The sequence below is a fragment of the Pogona vitticeps genome, chromosome 11 (genome assembly GCF_051106095.1).
Source record: "Pogona vitticeps strain Pit_001003342236 chromosome 11, PviZW2.1, whole genome shotgun sequence".
NCBI classification, from domain to species: domain Eukaryota; kingdom Metazoa; phylum Chordata; class Lepidosauria; order Squamata; family Agamidae; genus Pogona; species Pogona vitticeps.
In genome coordinates, this window is record NC_135793.1 from 19,734,572 (window position 1) to 19,752,584 (window position 18,013).

General features: G+C 38.2%; 1 protein-coding gene across 2 annotated transcripts in view; it reads left to right on the top strand.

Moving 5' to 3' along the window:
- RNF128 (ring finger protein 128) overlaps positions 1 to 16,290 on the top strand; it is a 53,188-nt gene extending 36,898 nt beyond the window's left edge. For both annotated transcript variants that reach the window (XM_078380594.1, XM_020813941.3), the window contains exons 2-7: positions 4,053 to 4,300; positions 9,389 to 9,460; positions 11,019 to 11,101; positions 13,457 to 13,553; positions 14,040 to 14,208; positions 14,810 to 16,290. In XM_078380594.1, the coding sequence (XP_078236720.1) occupies positions 4,053 to 4,300; positions 9,389 to 9,460; positions 11,019 to 11,101; positions 13,457 to 13,553; positions 14,040 to 14,208; positions 14,810 to 14,928 (788 nt within the window). In that variant the 3' untranslated portion in view covers positions 14,929 to 16,290. The remainder of the gene's footprint in view (positions 1 to 4,052; positions 4,301 to 9,388; positions 9,461 to 11,018; positions 11,102 to 13,456; positions 13,554 to 14,039; positions 14,209 to 14,809) is intronic.
- Positions 16,291 to 18,013: the final 1,723 nt, after the last annotated feature.

Genomic DNA, 18,013 nt, shown 5'->3' on the forward strand with positions numbered 1-18,013 from the left:
AAATTACGTTTATTCAGCAGTCAAAAAAGGCTAACGTGGGAAATCTGCATCTCACTGAAATATGGAGATACAGCGTGGACATTGCACACAGAGTTGGCAACCAAAAAGTTTAACTCTGATAATTGTCAGGAAATACTTCCTGGATAGTGTAAACATACTGCTTAAAAATTTACTGGCGACACACTGGCAGTGTCTTCTTTAAAAATGATACCAGCCTGAATTTTGTGTTGAAACATAGCATTGGTGTAACAAGCTGGCAGGAAGAGACAGTGTGTGCACGCATGCGCATGTGCACAAATGCCTACCCATCCACCAACCTGTGTTCTTTCCCTATAAAGTCCATTTGGCCAGCAGATACAAAGGACACATTTACTTTTTCTCTGTTGAGCATGAAGTAGGACTGCCAAGTACTTTCTGACTCTTATTTATTAAATTCATTCATATTCTCCAATGCCAGAGTTCCCAAGCAATAAATATATATTATGACCACAACTAAAACTGGTAATAATTAATTAAGGTTGGAAGAAAAGAGTAGTCAAATTTGTATGCCAGTCATAACTTGCATGCCAGTACACTAACAATAACAGTGGCAATGTCAGTGAAAATAAAAATGCCTTCACCTGAAAGATGCAATGCAAGCCTCTTCTGCTAAGCATAGAAATATCAGGGCATGCTACAGAAGACTCCTTGTTTCTGAGAGACACTGTCTGGACCTCAGAAAATGTAGGCAGTCAGCATCAGACAAAAGTCTCAATGACTGGCGGACAGCTGGAAAAGATAGGCAACTTGTCACCAAGTCCTCCAAACTGAATCCGAAAAGAAATCAACAATTAGAGAAAGTGGTCTATATGCACCATGAAATTTATCTGAGTTATTGCTCTGGCTGCTGCCTGAACCTTCATTCATATGAAGTCTGAACACTTGTCAGAGTCATTTTTGGGGAAAGTAAAGCTGTCATAGTAAAAACTCCCCGGTATCTCATCCATTATACTACTGCAACTCTCCCTGCTCAGAGTCCTGCTGATCATGGTACCTAGCAAAACTGTTGACCAGACATACTCCATACCTTCAAGGAACACCTTTGGAAACAATGATTGTTTGCCAACTTAATCTCACATTTGCAGATCTGTGGGTTTGAAACTGCCCTGCCTCATGTGAAACTGAGATTTAACATAAAGGGTAAATAACAAACAGTCTTATAACTGTGCCATAAGGTACCATTGTTATATCCCACTCACCTATGGCATGGGCTAGTGTATAGAATTGAATATGTAATTTATGAGAGGGAGAGCTTCCAGTGAAAAGGCCATCTCTTTCCCTAAAAATTGGTAGTGGCAATGTAGCAAAATCTTAATTTTCCAGATTTCCTCCATAATCAAATTAGAGGTTGTGAAACTGCTTGGCCTTTTTCCCCCATCTTCTTTTTTTTTCTAAATGTAGGTTAAATACAAAAGCTGATGCTGTTGGATATACAGTAATTACAGGTCATGTCACATTTCAATTTGGAGATGTTCTGTTTTTATATGGACTTCATATATGTCTGTCTGGCACCATTTCTCTTTCGACTTTGCTTTACTAAAAGACTATAGTAGTGTAGGAGAACTATATTTGGTGGCATATGTTTACTACAGTTTCACCATTTCAAGCATAAGTAGCTACAATTCTTGTTTTTTAAAATTTCAGTACATTTGTATCTCATCTTGCCACCAAGTGGTGCTCAGAGTGGCCAACAATAATACATATTCACAAGAAAATCCAATAAAACAGCAATAAAAATATTTATTTAAAAAAGGAAGGGGCAAAACATCCATAAAAATAAACAGTTAAATCATTTATAGTATATTTACTGTAAATATTTTCTGTAAGTCAGTTTCTGGGCTAAAAGTCTGAAGAAAAATGACTTTGACTAGTAGTGGAAGGTCATAGGCGAATCTAGATTTTTTTGGGTCACTAATATATTATAAAAGGGTAAGCTTTCAGGTCCTGTAGGACTCTTCATTGGGCTGGCCACTGCAGAATTGGTGTAAGGGGTCAAAAAAGTCCAAAAACCATCCTGGAGAGATGTTGAACTTGCAGGTTTATTTCCCGTCTTTTCTGATATCAAAATTGCCATCCTTCTAGGTGCTGCCTTTCCCATTCCAAATCAGGAGCTGTGTGCTTGATAAATGGTGACAAAGAATTTATTGAGTGCCTAACAAACCTTTTCTTCAGGGAGGAATAAAGACAAATTAATTCTAGATCTCCTGAGTTTCTGAAAATTAAAATCTCCAAAGTTGATTCTTCACATTTATAGCTCTTCAACTTAGACCTTTAACAACAGTTCCTGCACCTGCAACATCTTACAAGTATAATTTTGGGACATCTCTGTCCACCTCCTTTCCCTAGCTCTGTAGCACCCTCACAAAGGACTCAAAAGCTTTCCTTTTTATGACATTATAATGATTCAGTACTGTCCATCCTTGATTTTGGATTTTTTTTTTTTTTGGCATGGCTCATACAACTAATTTCCTTTTTTATTCTCCATTTTAGGAAGTATGTTTAGTTTTGGACAGACATATATGAACTGAAATCATACATTCTTCTTAACATTTCTTCTCAATTGATCTACAATGTATTTCTAAAAGTAATTGGGTTGACTTTTCAAAAAGCTGTTTGACTATCTGAATGAGATTCCGTAGGTGTGCTGGACAGCAAAGGGACTCATACTAAAATTGCAAAGGAATTCAGCACCAGCATCCACCTGGTTTTACACACAGTAAATATCAGAGGGACGTGATGGAGCTGCAGGTTAAACCACAGAAGCCTCTGTGCTGCAAGGTCAAAAGACCTGCAGTCGTAAGATCGAATCCATGCATCAGAGTGAGCCCCCGTCACTTGTCCCAGCTCCCGCCAACCTAGTGGTTCAAAAGCATGCAAAATGCGAGTAGATAAATAGGTGCCACCATGGTGGGAAGGTAACTGCGTTCCGTGTCTAGTTGCGCTGGCCACATGACCATGGAAGATTGTCTTTGAACAAACGCTAGCTCTATGGGTTGGAAATGGAGATGAGCACCGCCCCCTCGAGTCAGACACAACTGGACAAATTGTCAAGGGGAACCTTTACCTTTACCTTAAATATTGGAGATGGTAATAATTGAATGAGCACACTTCTGCTTAAGGTTGCTTTACACATATGATACATGAAGCTGCTTTATATTGAGTGAGACTAGGAATCTGTTTGGTCCAGTATTGCCTGCTCTGACTGCCAGTAGCTCTCCAAGGTTCTCACCAAAGATTATTGGTTGGTCATTGCTTTCATTTTGCTGGTTGGAATTAAATTCTCCAGGTAGATAACTGTATAGTTAAATAAATGTTTGTTCTTGTCTCTTTCATGAGGGAAGGTTATCCTACCCTGGAACAAGGCAAAGAAATATTTGCCATACATGTACGTTCACTGGAGGGCTATCCATTTCTTTGCCTCTAGTACAGTATTGCCTTATGGATTGCAGCAACACAAATCAATCGTGGAACACGGGAGGTAGCAACACTCAGTTGTTATTTCTGTGGGCAGCTCTTTTGCTGGCTAAAAATGCTTGCCGATATTGGATGTGGGTAGATGAGACTGGCTGCTCAGTGCAGTGTAGTGTGGCCATTCTCAACCTTTTTTTGGCCATGACCATTTTAGGAGCTCTTCCGAGGTTCTAGCCCCAACCACTCTGTCAAATAAGGATACAATGCAAACAGATATTTTTCTGAAACTTCTCAAATTTTTCAGTCCATGGCTCCCTTCATACGTGTGAGCCCCCACCCCACCCCGGGAGGGCAATATGGCCTACATTGAGAATGGCTGGTGTGTTGGATAGAGTAAAGGACTAGGACTCAAGAGACCTGGTTTCAATTCCCTGTCTGTGCCATGGAAACTCACTGGTGTTGTGGAGCTGATAAAACTATTCCTTAAATAGCCCACTCATCTTCAAAACCCAATTAGGGTTGTTTTGAGTTAGTTCTGACTTGATAGCACATACTTGCAACAATGGATGAAAACCTAATGCTTTGGTCTTTCTCTTACACAGGTACAGGAAGCACTGTTGCCATTATGATTAGCTATTTGAAAGGGAAAGAAATCCTTCATAGGATTGAAAATGGCTACCAAGTGACTATGGTTATCGAAGTGGGGAAAAAACATGGATCATGGATGAATAACTACTCCATCTTCTTCGTTTCTGTGTCCTTCTTCATCGTAACTGCAGCCACTGTGGGATACTTCATATTTTATTCTGCACGAAGGCTTAGGCTTGCAAGGGCTCAGAATAGGAGACAGGTAAGTTTCTTTCCCTTCTTATATACACTCTGTAATGTCTATTGGGAAACCTGAAGTGCTCTTCCAGCCTTTTGGTTCTTTTTCTGGTTTCTTGATATGCAAATTCAGAGAGTACATTTACTTTATAAATAAAGGGCAAAACAAACAATCAATATTGACCTTATCCCAGCATGCCATAGCTCATTTTGCTGTCGCAGGCCTTCCCGAATTTGCTTGATATGAGGACAGGAAGAGGAGTGTATGGGGAAATAGTAACATTAGCATTAATTGCAACACACACTGGTTTTTCCCCACATTAACATTAATTTAAACTGGAAAATCTGGTTTTAATTCCTGATGAGCCAAGTTGCTTGCTTAGTGACCTTGGGCTTTTCCTTCCCACAAGGTGCTTGTGAGGATAAATGGAAATGGCTATAAATACTACCCTGAGCTCCTTGGAAGAAAGGTGGGATGAAATTATAATCCTCAGTGCTACATTTAACAGTTGTCAATTTGTTCCACTTTCCCCAAAAAGCAGTTGCTGACAGCAGTGGCAAAATGTAGTGGCTACCTCTTGAATGGAGACTATAGTTTGGTGTGTCTCTCAGTTCAGAAGAAGACTAGTAGATGACAAGTGAAGCTCTTGTTGGCTTGCAGCATACTGAACACCTGCAGCCTATTGAAAATACGATCAATATGGGTGTTGTTTTTTCTTGCTTGCTTACAGTGCCAAGTTCACAAGAGAAATACAGCAGTTACCTCAGATCCTGATAATTCAGCTAGAACTGTGACAGCTAGTTAGTCACATTTCATTTCCCTAAACCTGCAACAATCCAGAAAAAGAAAAGAAATTTTTTGTGGAATACATATGTCAAGCATATTAATCTTGAGCTATTTCCTCATGCCCTAACGTTCAGGGCCAAACAATATTTGTCACAACTGCATGCATCTTAGGTTGCATTCATCTTGGCTACTTTCAAGGGTATAGAGATGGCTGAACAGAAGAATACTGCTTTAATCACAGTTCACTTCTGCTAGCAATATACATCATGCCAGTAGAAAAAGTGATTGTGAAATTTAGTTATCTTAGTAGGTTAGCTCTTAAAGAAGTCATCCCATTATACAGAAATTCCAAAACCTTGACTCTTACAAAATATCAGCTATTTAACTCAGCTATATGATGTTTAAACATATGTTTTGGATTCTGAAAATTCAGTTACATAACTGCTAATTAGGCTATCTCTCAGGAGCTATTTACGTATCATCCATACAAAGGGATCTGTGTGGTTCCAATATGCTATATATCTTTTGGGTTCCCGTATGCCTAATGAGTTAATGGGTGAGATAGGTCTGATTCTGAGCCCTACATATGTGGGATATAACAATCAGAAACATCTGTTTTAGGTTTGTAGTTAGCCAATTTTCCTCTAGGTTGTGACATGCAACAATTGCAAATGGACTTAGGGCGAAGTTGATAATTTTGAAGCTTCAATGTGAATCTGATTCTTGCAGTTAGATTACTTCACATCTTCTGTTCTGATTACAAGGGGCTGTAATACACAAGTGGGCTCAGAAATCTTGATATGCAGATATTATTTGCTCATCGGTTAGGCAAAAGAGGTCAGATTGATTAATAGTAGGTGATAAAATGATATAGAGTGGTTTTAAGCTGTATTTCATTTTGGACTCTTTCAACTTTGGACTCCATAGCCTCTGAGACAATAATATATGAAAAATATATATATTACTGATTTCCATGTTTTTTTTTTTCATATATTATTGTCTCAGAGGCTATGGAGTCCAAAGTTGAAAGAGTCCAAAATGAAATACAGCTTAAAACCACTCTATATCATTTTATCACCTACTATTAATCAATCTGACCTCTTTTGCCTAACCGATGAGCAAATAATATCTGCATATCAAGATTTCTGAGCCCATGTAGTCTATACCACTCTAAACAAATCTAGACAAATCTGTTTCTTCTGCTAACCAAACATACCATGATAAGATGCTGAGAAGAAATCTTCCCATTCATTTTGCTCTCCTTCACTTGTTGTTGTTGGGTTGGTTTGTTTGTTTTTTTAAAGAATTTCTTATCTTGTCTGGGCAGCTTTGCATTTTCCGTAATAGTAATTAAGTTCCCCTCTCAAGCATGTCATTCTCGTAAGACAGAGCAACCTATGATGTTAATTAAACCACAAGGGACCTTGCATACTTGTGCTAACTTCCTGATTAGGCTGAGTGATGTTTATCACATGATCAATTTTTTAATGGATCAGTTTTGTTGTAGCTCAAAACAGACATGCTTTAACAAGCTTATCCTTTTCTTTAAGCTCAGGCCAATATTTAATGAGATTAAGTTATCTCTTACATATTTAGATACCCAGAGGATTTTCAGACATTTACTGGCCAGAATCTTGTTCATTAGTTATGCCTGTGTAAGTGCAGTACTATGTCTTGCAGTGGCAGATAACTGCTACCGGTAATTAGTTGGCACTTGTATCCCTTGTTGTGTACCAACTTACACAACTGAGACTTGATGAGGAATACAAGTGGCAACTGTTAACACCATGGCATTTAGTGCTGGTGCAACTAACTCACCATGGGAATTGGAACGGCTATTCTAGGCCCTCCACTTGCCAAACTGGAACATAATCTAAGTATCCTGTCTTTGTCCCATCCTCAGTAGGCTTGGCTCTTTGAGGCATTCAGCAAGTTCAGGTTCTACCAGTGCATAATTACACCTTTCCATGCTTTTTCCTGTCCAAGCTGAAATTAATTTTGTTATGCTAAATGAGCTATATTTGTCCAAAGGATATTCATGGTGGCTCATAGGTGTTTATAGCCTCTTGAGAAGATATGAATCTTTAAGTCCCATTATATGTCTATGACAAATGAACCTAAAGTAAATGATAGAGATATTTCATTCTTCCACATTCTACTAGAACAGTGGTTCCCAACTTATTTCAAGCTGCAATCCCCTTATAGCAAGTCATCTGGAACCTCTTTTGTCACATCTGCATAAAAAGGCATTTTTAATTAGATCAAGTCATCCCTTCTCAGAAAGTAAAGGGTTCTTTCTTTTGGGGAACCAAAGTGCCTGTTTCTTGTATATATACATATACACCAACTTTAATATCCTGCTCCAAAAGGTCAAGAAATAAATGTTTTAACAAGGGACACAACACATATAAGGTGACATGCAACCCCCCAGAAAAAGCTTTGCAACCTCCTTGGGGGTCACAACCCTAGGTTGAGAAGCATTGCACTAGAGACTGCTCAATGGAATGACCTTTTGTGTATCTACTGGAGCCAAGCTTAACTGTATCAGTTAACTGAACGAAACACTGAAAATATTGAGGATTTAAGATCATAACCAAAAGTAACCCTGCCAGAAAGCAGCAAGAGAGATTATGTAATACATCTAGTTATTTTTTATTGTTTTCTTGTATATATGCTTGACTATTTCAAAACAGCAACAGCCAAATACAGGCTGTCATATTTTATACACAAATCAAGTGCTGATGGGGCTTATCCCGAGATAGGATGCTATTGTGAGCAAGTTTTTTAGTCTTTTTTACACAGAGAGGCAGTTAGCAGAGCAGGGTAGAGAGAAGCTTTCCCAGATAAGTGAAAAAAACCATAGCTAATCATTCTGATAGTGTACTACACCATTCCTGGTCAAATAGGTTTTGCAGTTTCTATCATGCTTCATGTTTCTGCAGGATTGAGTCCTTCTGTATTTGTTTCTGGTCCATTTACTTTACTTGTATACCTCTGGCCTTTCTGAAAACTCTGTCTCTCCAAGAATCAGAAATGTTGTAAAAGACTTCAGGATTTCTAAACTTTCCATCATAGTGGTAAACTAAAGGAGTGGTTACATAAATGCATTTGCCCTATAGTGAACAAAACAAAGGATGTGAATTGATGCATTCAATTGGCTAAATGCTTCCCTTAAAGCCAAGTAAGTTTTTCAAACATGATACTGTCTCAGACAGTACTTAGTGTACATTAGTACAAATAATCTATTCTATTGGTAACTTCCTTTACTTTTTAGGAGATTTTATTGTGTTATTGATTATCCTTTGATCACTGCACAACAAAGCTAAAACTGATTTCTGCTGTGTTTGATAAGCTAGTGGTTAGTAAGGCTGTTCATAGTACAGTATTGAACTGATGTAATGTGCGTTTCAAGTAGAGAAGAGCTTCCTTAGACTAATGGTTGCCAGTTATTGTTTCAGTAGTTCAAGGACAGAGGCTGTTTGTCAGATGACTTGAGCTGCTCTGCTAGTTACCTTTGGCTGAACAGGAGAATGCTGTGCATTCAGCATTCAGACACTGACATTTGGCCTGTAATTATTTTCCAGTCATGCTGGCAGTTTTCCAGTCACTTAGTTTTAAATGTAGAAACACATTCTACCTGATCACTAGAATGCTTGATTGTTACTGTCTTTAAAGTACCAAATAAAAGTTAAGAGCCTCCAGCTTTCCAGAGTGAATCAAATACATGCATCCCCACTTCCTTTCCTATTAAAAATTCCTTCAGACCAGTTTGGGGCAGTGGATAAATTGAGGCACAAGCTTTGCAGGAGAGCAGAAATTTATAAGAATGTACTTGCAAAACAGTGGCTGAGACAAAGGATATGTCTTCTTAAAGAAATATTAACTTCAATTCTATCTGTAACCAGCATAAGGCGATTGTAAGGAAATATCGGAGAGTCTGAAACAAGTACATATAGATTACTTACAGGAAGAGTGTTGTTTTAACCTTAATCAGAAGTCTTTTCTGGAAACATCTGGTTCAGATATTTAGGAACTTTTGCTACAAAGTCCTTTATTCCTCATGACAAACAAGCAATACTAAATAAACCCTATAGTATTCAATGTAAATGTTAAGAAACACTTCAGTAATGTGTTTGTGCCTGTATTTCTTGTCTTACAGTATTATTGAGAATGGGAGGTACAGTCCAAAAACAAATAAGATCTAATGAAAGAACAGTTCTCTATCTAAATTTTCCCTGTTAAATAAACACTCCATTTGTTGTTGGTAAATTTTATTGCATTTGTTCTCTTTATGGAAAAGTAATTCAGTAACCGTGTCTGTTTCAGAGACGTCTGAAAGCAGATGCCAAAAAGGCTATTGGGCGGCTTCAGCTTCGCACCTTGAAACAAGGAGACAAGGTATTGTAGTCTGGGAAAGGGTTAGTCATTTTTCTTGAAGGAGCACATACACAACTTGGGTGTTCTTGGAACTGGCATGGTAGCTACTTCACCTATGCGTTTATCCAGCTCGACATCTAGGGAGAGAGTGTCAGAGATTGTTGAGCCAAGGTACACAAAGTCATGAACAACCTGCAATTCTTGTGTAGAAATGGTAATAGAGGGAGGTGAGTCCACATCCTGGCCCATGACTTGTGTTTTCTTCAGGCTGATTGTTAATCCAAAGTTTTGGCAGGCCTTACTAAAATGATTCATAAGTTGTTGGAGCTCTTCAACAGAATGGGCAACAACGGCTACATCATTGGCGAAGAGGAAGTCCCGCATGCATTTCAGATGGACTTTGGTTTTTGCTCTCAATCTAGAGAGATTAAAGAGCTTTTTCATGTGATCTAGTCCAGAGATAGACATCTTCTGTTTCAGTTCTAACTGCAGTGCTTTTTCTAAAAGGCTGATTTAGAAAGTTTAAACAACCACCCGGGCCAACACCTTGGGTTGTTGGCCCAGGTTGTTGGATGGTTGAAAGGAAGAGATGAGGTCTTTCAGTCGTGGGCCCATCGGGGTCACAATAACTCTTCCTGGATACATCAGGGTCACTTTGTGGCTGTTTTGTGTTACAGTTTGTTTGTTTATGGGAGCCTTTTTATGTGTGCATGCTTTCATATATTTTGATCTGTTTTTAATATGCAGTTCTATGTTTGAAGGAATAGAGTATAAAAAAAATACCTAGAGAATTCTCCTAAGTCTTACTTCCAAATATTTTCTTAATTCCAAAGGCTTTCCTTATTGGTGATCTAGACAATAAAAATATGCCTAAGTCTCTTTTTCACGATATAGCAAGATGTTACAGAATACATGTTTCTTTCAGTATACTTGTTACCTGCGGTAGTAAACTCATCACTTGCAGCAAAATGGCTCTGCCTTTTGAAAAAGAACATTGAGTGGTTCTAATAATTTTGTTTAGTGGAATGAGAAATGTCTGTAAAAATAATCACATATTACTTTTCAACTTCAGAACCAAACATTTAAATTTTAATATTCTTATGCCATATTTCTGTCAATGGGGAGACTCAAGGCAGCTCACAAATGTTTTAAAAAAAAACTTCAAGGCAGCTCATAAATGTTTAAAAAAACAAACTAGCTAAAAACGTGATAAATTATTGTATTAAAAACAATTAAGTACATAATAGTATTAAAACAGTTACAGAAGTTAAAAACATACTGAAGTATATATAAAATAATAAGAACACAAGCCAAATAGTTGCTAAAAGCCTGTATTTTAAAAATTGGTATTCACTTGTCACAAAATGTAGGAGAGGGAGGGGGGGGCACCTTGCCTCCTGAAATAATACAGTACTTGTACTTTCATCTTTACTAGCAGTATATCTGCAGAACAACACGGGGCTATTGGAAAGCAGGTGCTGCTCTGTGGCTATCAGTTGAATTCCAGACTTCTTTCTTGTTGCATGCCAACATGCCTATTGTAATCAAGGTTTCTAACACTAAGCATTTTTTTATTTAGGAAACTGGTCCTGATGCAGATAACTGTGCTGTGTGTATTGAAGTGTACAAACCAAACGATGTTGTACGAATTTTAACGTGCAAGTAGGTTATTCAGACCCTCATTAAAATCTTGTACTAAAAGAGTCAAATCATCCTCCTTTATTCTATATGCTTTCTCCCCTTGTTAGCAAGCTTCTCGCTCTATTTATTTATTTAACTTGGAGCATTTTTATCCTGCTGTTCAGCTGAAGCAAGATTGTTTTTGAAGATATAAATCAAATTCTAGTCTGAGAGGTGAAAAATTCAAAAAGTTGGATTATTTAGGGATGCTTCTTTTTTCACATACCTGCAGCACTGAAGTTGAATTTGCACCGCACTGCTGTTATTCTGATTGTTGTTGAAATATTCATTAGTTCTCTACTTAGATAAAAATGGTTTAAGATGGAATGTCCACAAATATATGTTGGTATATTTATTATATACCTGGATCCTTTATTCTGTGTTTTAAAGCCTGGCTTTTAAAGCAGTGTTGTGAAATATTGCAGGCCTGAGAATTACTCAGGCCTGTGGGCGTGAGGGTAGTTCACACTACTTGGTTACCTGCGTTGTTCAGGGAAGAATTTTATGTTGTGAATAAAACAAAGCGGATGACAAACAGGTGCAGTTTTTGGAAAGAAACCCCCCACCAAATAATGTAGTCAAAATTGTTCTTTGTCCTGATGTCATCTTTTTTTTCTATATCGTTGAACGCTGCTTGTAGATAATTGTAAGAGATGTAACATGATAATCAAGAATTAAAATATATCGTATTATATTAAACTAAAGGGCGAAATTTTGACACAAGAATATTATTTTCGGTGGCTGACCTTTGTTTCTTATGACACATAGTTGTTGGCTACAAGAACAGATGAGCTTCATACTTGAGCTTTAAGTCTTGCTTCAATTGTTAGGCAAAGCCCTAATCCTCAAAATGTTAGGTCTTTAAATTGAGTCAAGAACTCTGGTCACCGTTCTTACCAGCAATTTTACATCTCTGCTGTGTTATAATAACAGTCAGAAGCAGCAGCACACTGCTTCAGACAAGTGATCTTAAAGTATACTTGCGAGAAAGGAGTGGTGTCTTTCTTCGTGGTTGTGAGGTTGAGGCAGGAGGTTATTCCTTAAACAAGACTATGAAGTGCCATACGTTCTCAGTGATGAATGTTTTTGTTTCAGATCTATAAAAGAAATTTTATTTTATGTTATGTTGTCATCCTACAGTAGGTTAATCTTTAACTTTAAAAATCAAGGAAGGAATTACCTGTTATAAAAAATACGTTTTGGGATAGACAGAAATGATGAGTTCCTTCCTCATGTTTTCTAGAGCCAGTAATCAACTTGACCCAATAAACAATGACTAACCTAGTAACTTCCCAGTTCTTTCCATGGACACATCATTGTGATGCTAGAAATAAATGAAATTATATCAGATATTTTGTTCAATACAAATGCTTGGTGCAAGTTTTTGATCTTTCTTTAGCCATTGCCTGGATATCATTCTGCTTGCACTATTTTAGCTACTTACAGGTTTCCTAAACCACTTTTTGAGTGCTTTTCCACAATGTACAAAGGCAAATTGAAAAGTGTATATTCCCGAGAGAATACTGATACTAAAACAGGAAGCAAAATGGGGTTTAACTGCTGAAAGTACAAGAAAAGTCAGGTGAAAAGCCATGGGAGTGCTTTGGCGTGGCAGCTGAAAGAGACAACATGAGTTGAACATTGATTAAAAATCAGAATGGGGAACAGAAATGGGGAATCCATGGCCATGTGGAAGTCAGGCTCTCCCATCATCCTTGGCTCTGCTGACTTGGGCTGAAGGGAGTTGCCATCTAACAACATCTGGAGGGCCATGTGTTCCCACTCCTAGCAGACAAAGTGGTTCCTGCATTCATCTTTGATGGTTTTCGATTTGGAGTGAGAAGTATTTGGAAGCTGCAAGGACCATAGACATGCAGACAAACAGACATTTAGTGCTTCCTTGCTGTCATGCAGACATGGTCTTGTGCAGAGTTCATGTACCTGCTTCCCATTTCGATTCTGTTACCATCCAAAAATAGGTCTTGTTCATGTGCAAGCAAGTACTCAGATTCTTCTGTGTTCTGCTTGCATGGAATGAACAAAATGTCACATGAACAAATATTTGTCTTCTTCAGATATGTTCATAGTTCTGTCATCTATGTTCATTTTTTTCTATCAATAATGCCTGATTAGGGGATTTACATTGTGCTTTAAACTGGATCCCTCTCAGATTTCACAAAGCTTATATGTTTTCTTTTCTTAATAATGCTGAAAAGTGGCAAATATTCAGAGTTTGTGTAGCTTATTTGTCTAAGCCCCTGGGAATTTCATTTAACTTTTAACTGTTTTGTTCTATCCTCCGAGTCATAGTAAAACCTTGTTTGCCTTTCTTTCCAGTCATCTCTTCCACAAGAACTGTATTGACCCATGGCTTTTGGAGCATAGGACATGTCCGATGTGTAAATGTGACATACTGAAAGCTCTGGGAATTGAGGTAAATTTGTGATCTGTGATTCAGTTGGCAATCTAACGTATTGGAATTGAGGTAGCAACTCAATTGAATATCTGGCTGTTACACTGTGCTTGAGAAAGCATTTTGACCAGTGCTAATTACAAGACAAAATATGCTCCTCCACTATTTACGTCTTTCTCCTTACATACTATCACCTGCCCTTACTTTTGTATTGTGTAAGAACCACGCGGCTATGTTTGTTGTTTCTTACATATTTCCAAGATGGTCAAATTTCCGTGTTAGCGATTAGGCTTTGTTGATTCAGGGTCTCTTCAATTATATGTAAAGCATTTAATTGAAAAGCAGATGAGGTGAGTAAAATACCGTACTACTCATCTGAAAGACATGTAAATATTATACAAATAATGTGGAACGTTAGTATGATATAATACAAATAATGGGAAGTTAGCTTGCAGTTTTGTTGAAATAATGCGATTTCATCGTAAGCTTGAACTATGCCTGACACAGGTGGATATAGAAGACACAGCAGAATCTTTCCAGACCTCCGTGTCCAATGAAGCCTCCAACATCCCTTCGCTTAATGAAGAGGATAATCACAGTGAAACAGCATCATCCGGTTATGCTTCTGTACAGGGAACAGATGAACCTGTTCCAGAAGGGCCTGCCCCTTCAGAGAGTAAGTATTTCGTTGGTCATCCAAACTGCACTGCATTGGTATTTCCTGGGTCTTCCTGTTCCTTATCTGGATATAGTGAAAATCAGGTGTTCATTTTTAAAAATTTCCTTGGCAGTGGCATGATGCCTGAAGTAGGAATAGGTTAGAAATTAGAAGCAAGAAAAGTGTTTGCTGCCACCTGCTGGGGGTTCTCATTGAGTTAGGTGGAGGGCATTCTCTCCAGTCTTCCCTACCTCCTTGCCATGTGTAATTAGTCCAGCGTGACATCTGAAAAACTGTCTCTTTTTATTGCAAGACAGTTCCAAATTTACTTATTGCAAAAAGAACAAGGTATTATGTCATTGTAAAAATCTGACAAGTTTTATTTGATGTACATTTTCATGGATGGCAGCCCACTTCATGCTCTGAAGAAACGTGACAGACAGGCAAAATACAGTCCAAACAAGATACATGTCAGAAAAGCACCAAATACTGTATGTTTGTTGTAGCTGTCAATTCCCTGCTGAGACCAGTTGATATATAAACTTCCTAAAACTTTTACTGAAGGAATGTATGTGACTGTTCTTTCTAAATTTGATTTCCCCCCTTCTTTTTCCAAAAGATGACAATCTCCAACTTGTGAACAACACATCCCAGTCTCCACCAGTAGGTGAGCTTCCACATCTTGACAACCCAGGTTTTGAAGCAGATGAAGTACAAGACCGTGGAGTGAAATGCTAAATCGTCTTTTGGGACAGAACTGCTATCCACTTGACACATACCAGCATCAAACAGTGACAAAACTGATAAAACTGATTTAGCAGCAATGTTGCCTTGATATTGAGCTAAAATACATACTTTAAGGTTGCAGTTCTGTGGAATGACCTGCCCATTAACTAACTTTGTTGTGAAATTACTTTGGGTACTTTTCAGTACTAATCTTTTTTTTCATGTGTGACCAAGGAAGACAAAATCTTAACACCAAGCCATCTGAGTACAACTACTTTTTCATGCAGTCAGACTTCACTTGTTCAATCTGCAAAATCATAAGATGGTCCTTTTTTTAAGAGAAAAAAACTGTTGTTTTTAAATTAACTGTCTTAATTGAGGTTTTTTTTTGTCTTGTTTTGTTTTTTGAGCTTTTGGTTAATGCACCCACTAGGGTGTGTTCTATTTCAGCCTTAGCCTCAGTTAATGTGTGTTTATTTAACCTACAGAGGAGTTTTCTGTTCAGTCCCTAAGCCTTAGGGTTAGCCTCTTGCTGCATTAAAGCTGCTAGACCAAACAAAAAGTCTGTCAAATATATCCATAAAATATTTGGGAATTCTCTGCACCTCTTTCACTGGGTTAGAGCAAGCAAAAACTTGTTGAGAAAAATGCACATTCCTAAAAATTTCTCCTATTTGAAGAAATGGCCAACCATTTTCAATGTGCATGTTTTGCTGAAAAATAGAGACACATTTGCCTAGATCTACTGTGAAATGTTTTAAGTGGTGCATACTAACACACAGCCCAGGAATCTCTCCAGTTTTTAAAATGCTTTTCTCAGATGTGTCAGAGACTGAAGATCTGTCACCTACAGGGATTTTTTGTTGCTGCTACTCTGAAGGAACTGTTAAATGAAGACACCCGATAAATGTGGTTGGTATTCAGAGTTGTTAGTGTAAGGCCTTGGCTAAAATAACCGTTAATGAATGGGTGAACTTCCTCTGAAATTATTTTTCTAATATGTGAGATAGGAGTTTGGATTTAGGGGAACACAGGGTGCCTTAGCATGGAGCTTGGAACCTCATCCACCAAAGTGAACTATTTCTAATAATGCACTTTATTTTTATTTTGTTTTTTTCTGTGGTTATTTCTAATTGCAAGTCTAGCACGAGGGTGGAGTGGAACATGACAATAATGTGTTTTTAACTTTATAATTGATTCTCACAAGAGAAAAAAAAGGACATCCTACCCCTCATTTTTGCTTAGTGTTTGATAAAACTGTAAATAATTTTGATTTCTATTAAATTCCATTGAATATAAGATGTAAATAAAGCTATTCTAATGCCTGTTTAGGGTGTTCATGTATTTTTGATAATAAAAGCAATTATGTATAAATTGGCCTGTCTTAGCAGTCTAACTCTTGTCAGTATGGGCTCATGCAGAACCAAGGAAAGTTTGAATACTTGTTAGCCTTTATCAGTATGCAGGTATACACAGCCTTTGTCACGTTACCCAGTGTCTGCAGCTGTGAAGACAGGCAGTTATACTGGTTGTCAGGAGGGGTGGGCAACTTAGGCGGCCCTCCAGATGTGGTTGAATGATACCATTTCTTAGCACTGATTCTGCTTACAAGAGCCGACATGAGCTACAGTCCAACAGCATATATACGTATAACATAGTATATGCTATGTGGCAATATACTAGTGGCCAGTTCTGGTAATACACCCTGGAAACATGCATTTCTGGCAGTTTTTTATTTAATATTTTCAGGCAGTGGATAAGTTAAACCACAGCTACTGATCCTGTAGATACGACAGTCCTACCATAGAGAGATATTGTCTTCAGATTTTCCCCTCTTGAACAGCCTTTTTTGTTTAAACGTGTTCCCAGTTGTGGTTGGTTGTGAAAGAAGCAACACAACAAATTGGGGTCTAGGTGTTCCTTTCTGGAGAAGGGATAAGGAATCAAGCTAACTAGAAGAGGAGAAGAGGGACTAATCCTTCCTATACTAGGCATTGACTAGATGTCGTATCGTAGAACATTTGTTGAGAACAGCCTGTCTTGACTGTTAAGGGTGTATTCATGTAACATAAAGAAGAGGAAGGGGATTGTGCAGGGAGGCCTATTGCTTTTAAGAACTGCTTGAGGGGAAAACTTGTACCAAGGCACTTTCTGTCAGTGTTTGAACATGAAGGTTGCTGTAAACATTGCAAAAGCAAAGGCTAGTAAAACTTGGCAGCCTTACTCTTTGCTCAAATACAGCAAAATATGACTTTGATCATCCTGCCACTTTGAAGATAAGCAGGTACAGGGTTCTAGATTAGGAAGCTGCTATGGTAAGGCAAGAAATAGGCTGGGAGTGTTCCTTGACTGTTACAAGCTCACTCTTCTACTCTCACCCTTCTGCTTGGCAGGTGGAGAGAGGAAGAACAGCAGTCACATTTGGGGAGGCTCTTTTATCATTCTGTGGGGTGTTTTTGCCAAGGAACCTCAATGTACCTGAAGACCCAACAAGTCCTTGGGGGTTATTTTGAAGTTCTGCAAGAATTAACATGATTATACCCTAAAACTTAAATATTTCTTTGCTACATGTATGTTCCATATTTCCTCCAGTGAGCTCAGGTTGGCTCTTCTCACTTCATCCTCCAATAACCCTTTGAGGTAGGCCAGCTTGAAAGTGATTGACCTAAAGGCTAACTGAGTTTCACTGCTGAAGTGGGCCTTGGATTCATATCTCACAATCCTAATCCATTTGGGGATGCTCCTGGATTCATCTCTGAGCCTGGATGTCTTGGTTTTGGTAGTGCCCATGAGTTCCAGAGGAACTAGAGACCAAATTGCTAACATGCGCTGGATTATGGAGAAAGCCAGAGAGTTCCAGAAAAACATCTACTTCTGCTTCATTGACTATGCAGAAGCCTTTGACTGTGTGGACCACAGCAAATTATGGCAAGTCCTTAAAGAAATGGGCGTGCCTGACCACCATTTATATGTGGGACAGGAAGCAACAGAGCTGGACATGGAACAACTGATTGGTTCAAAATTGGGAAAGGAGTATAAGGCTGTATATTGTCTCCCTGCTTATTTAACTTATATGCAGAATACATCATGCGAAAGG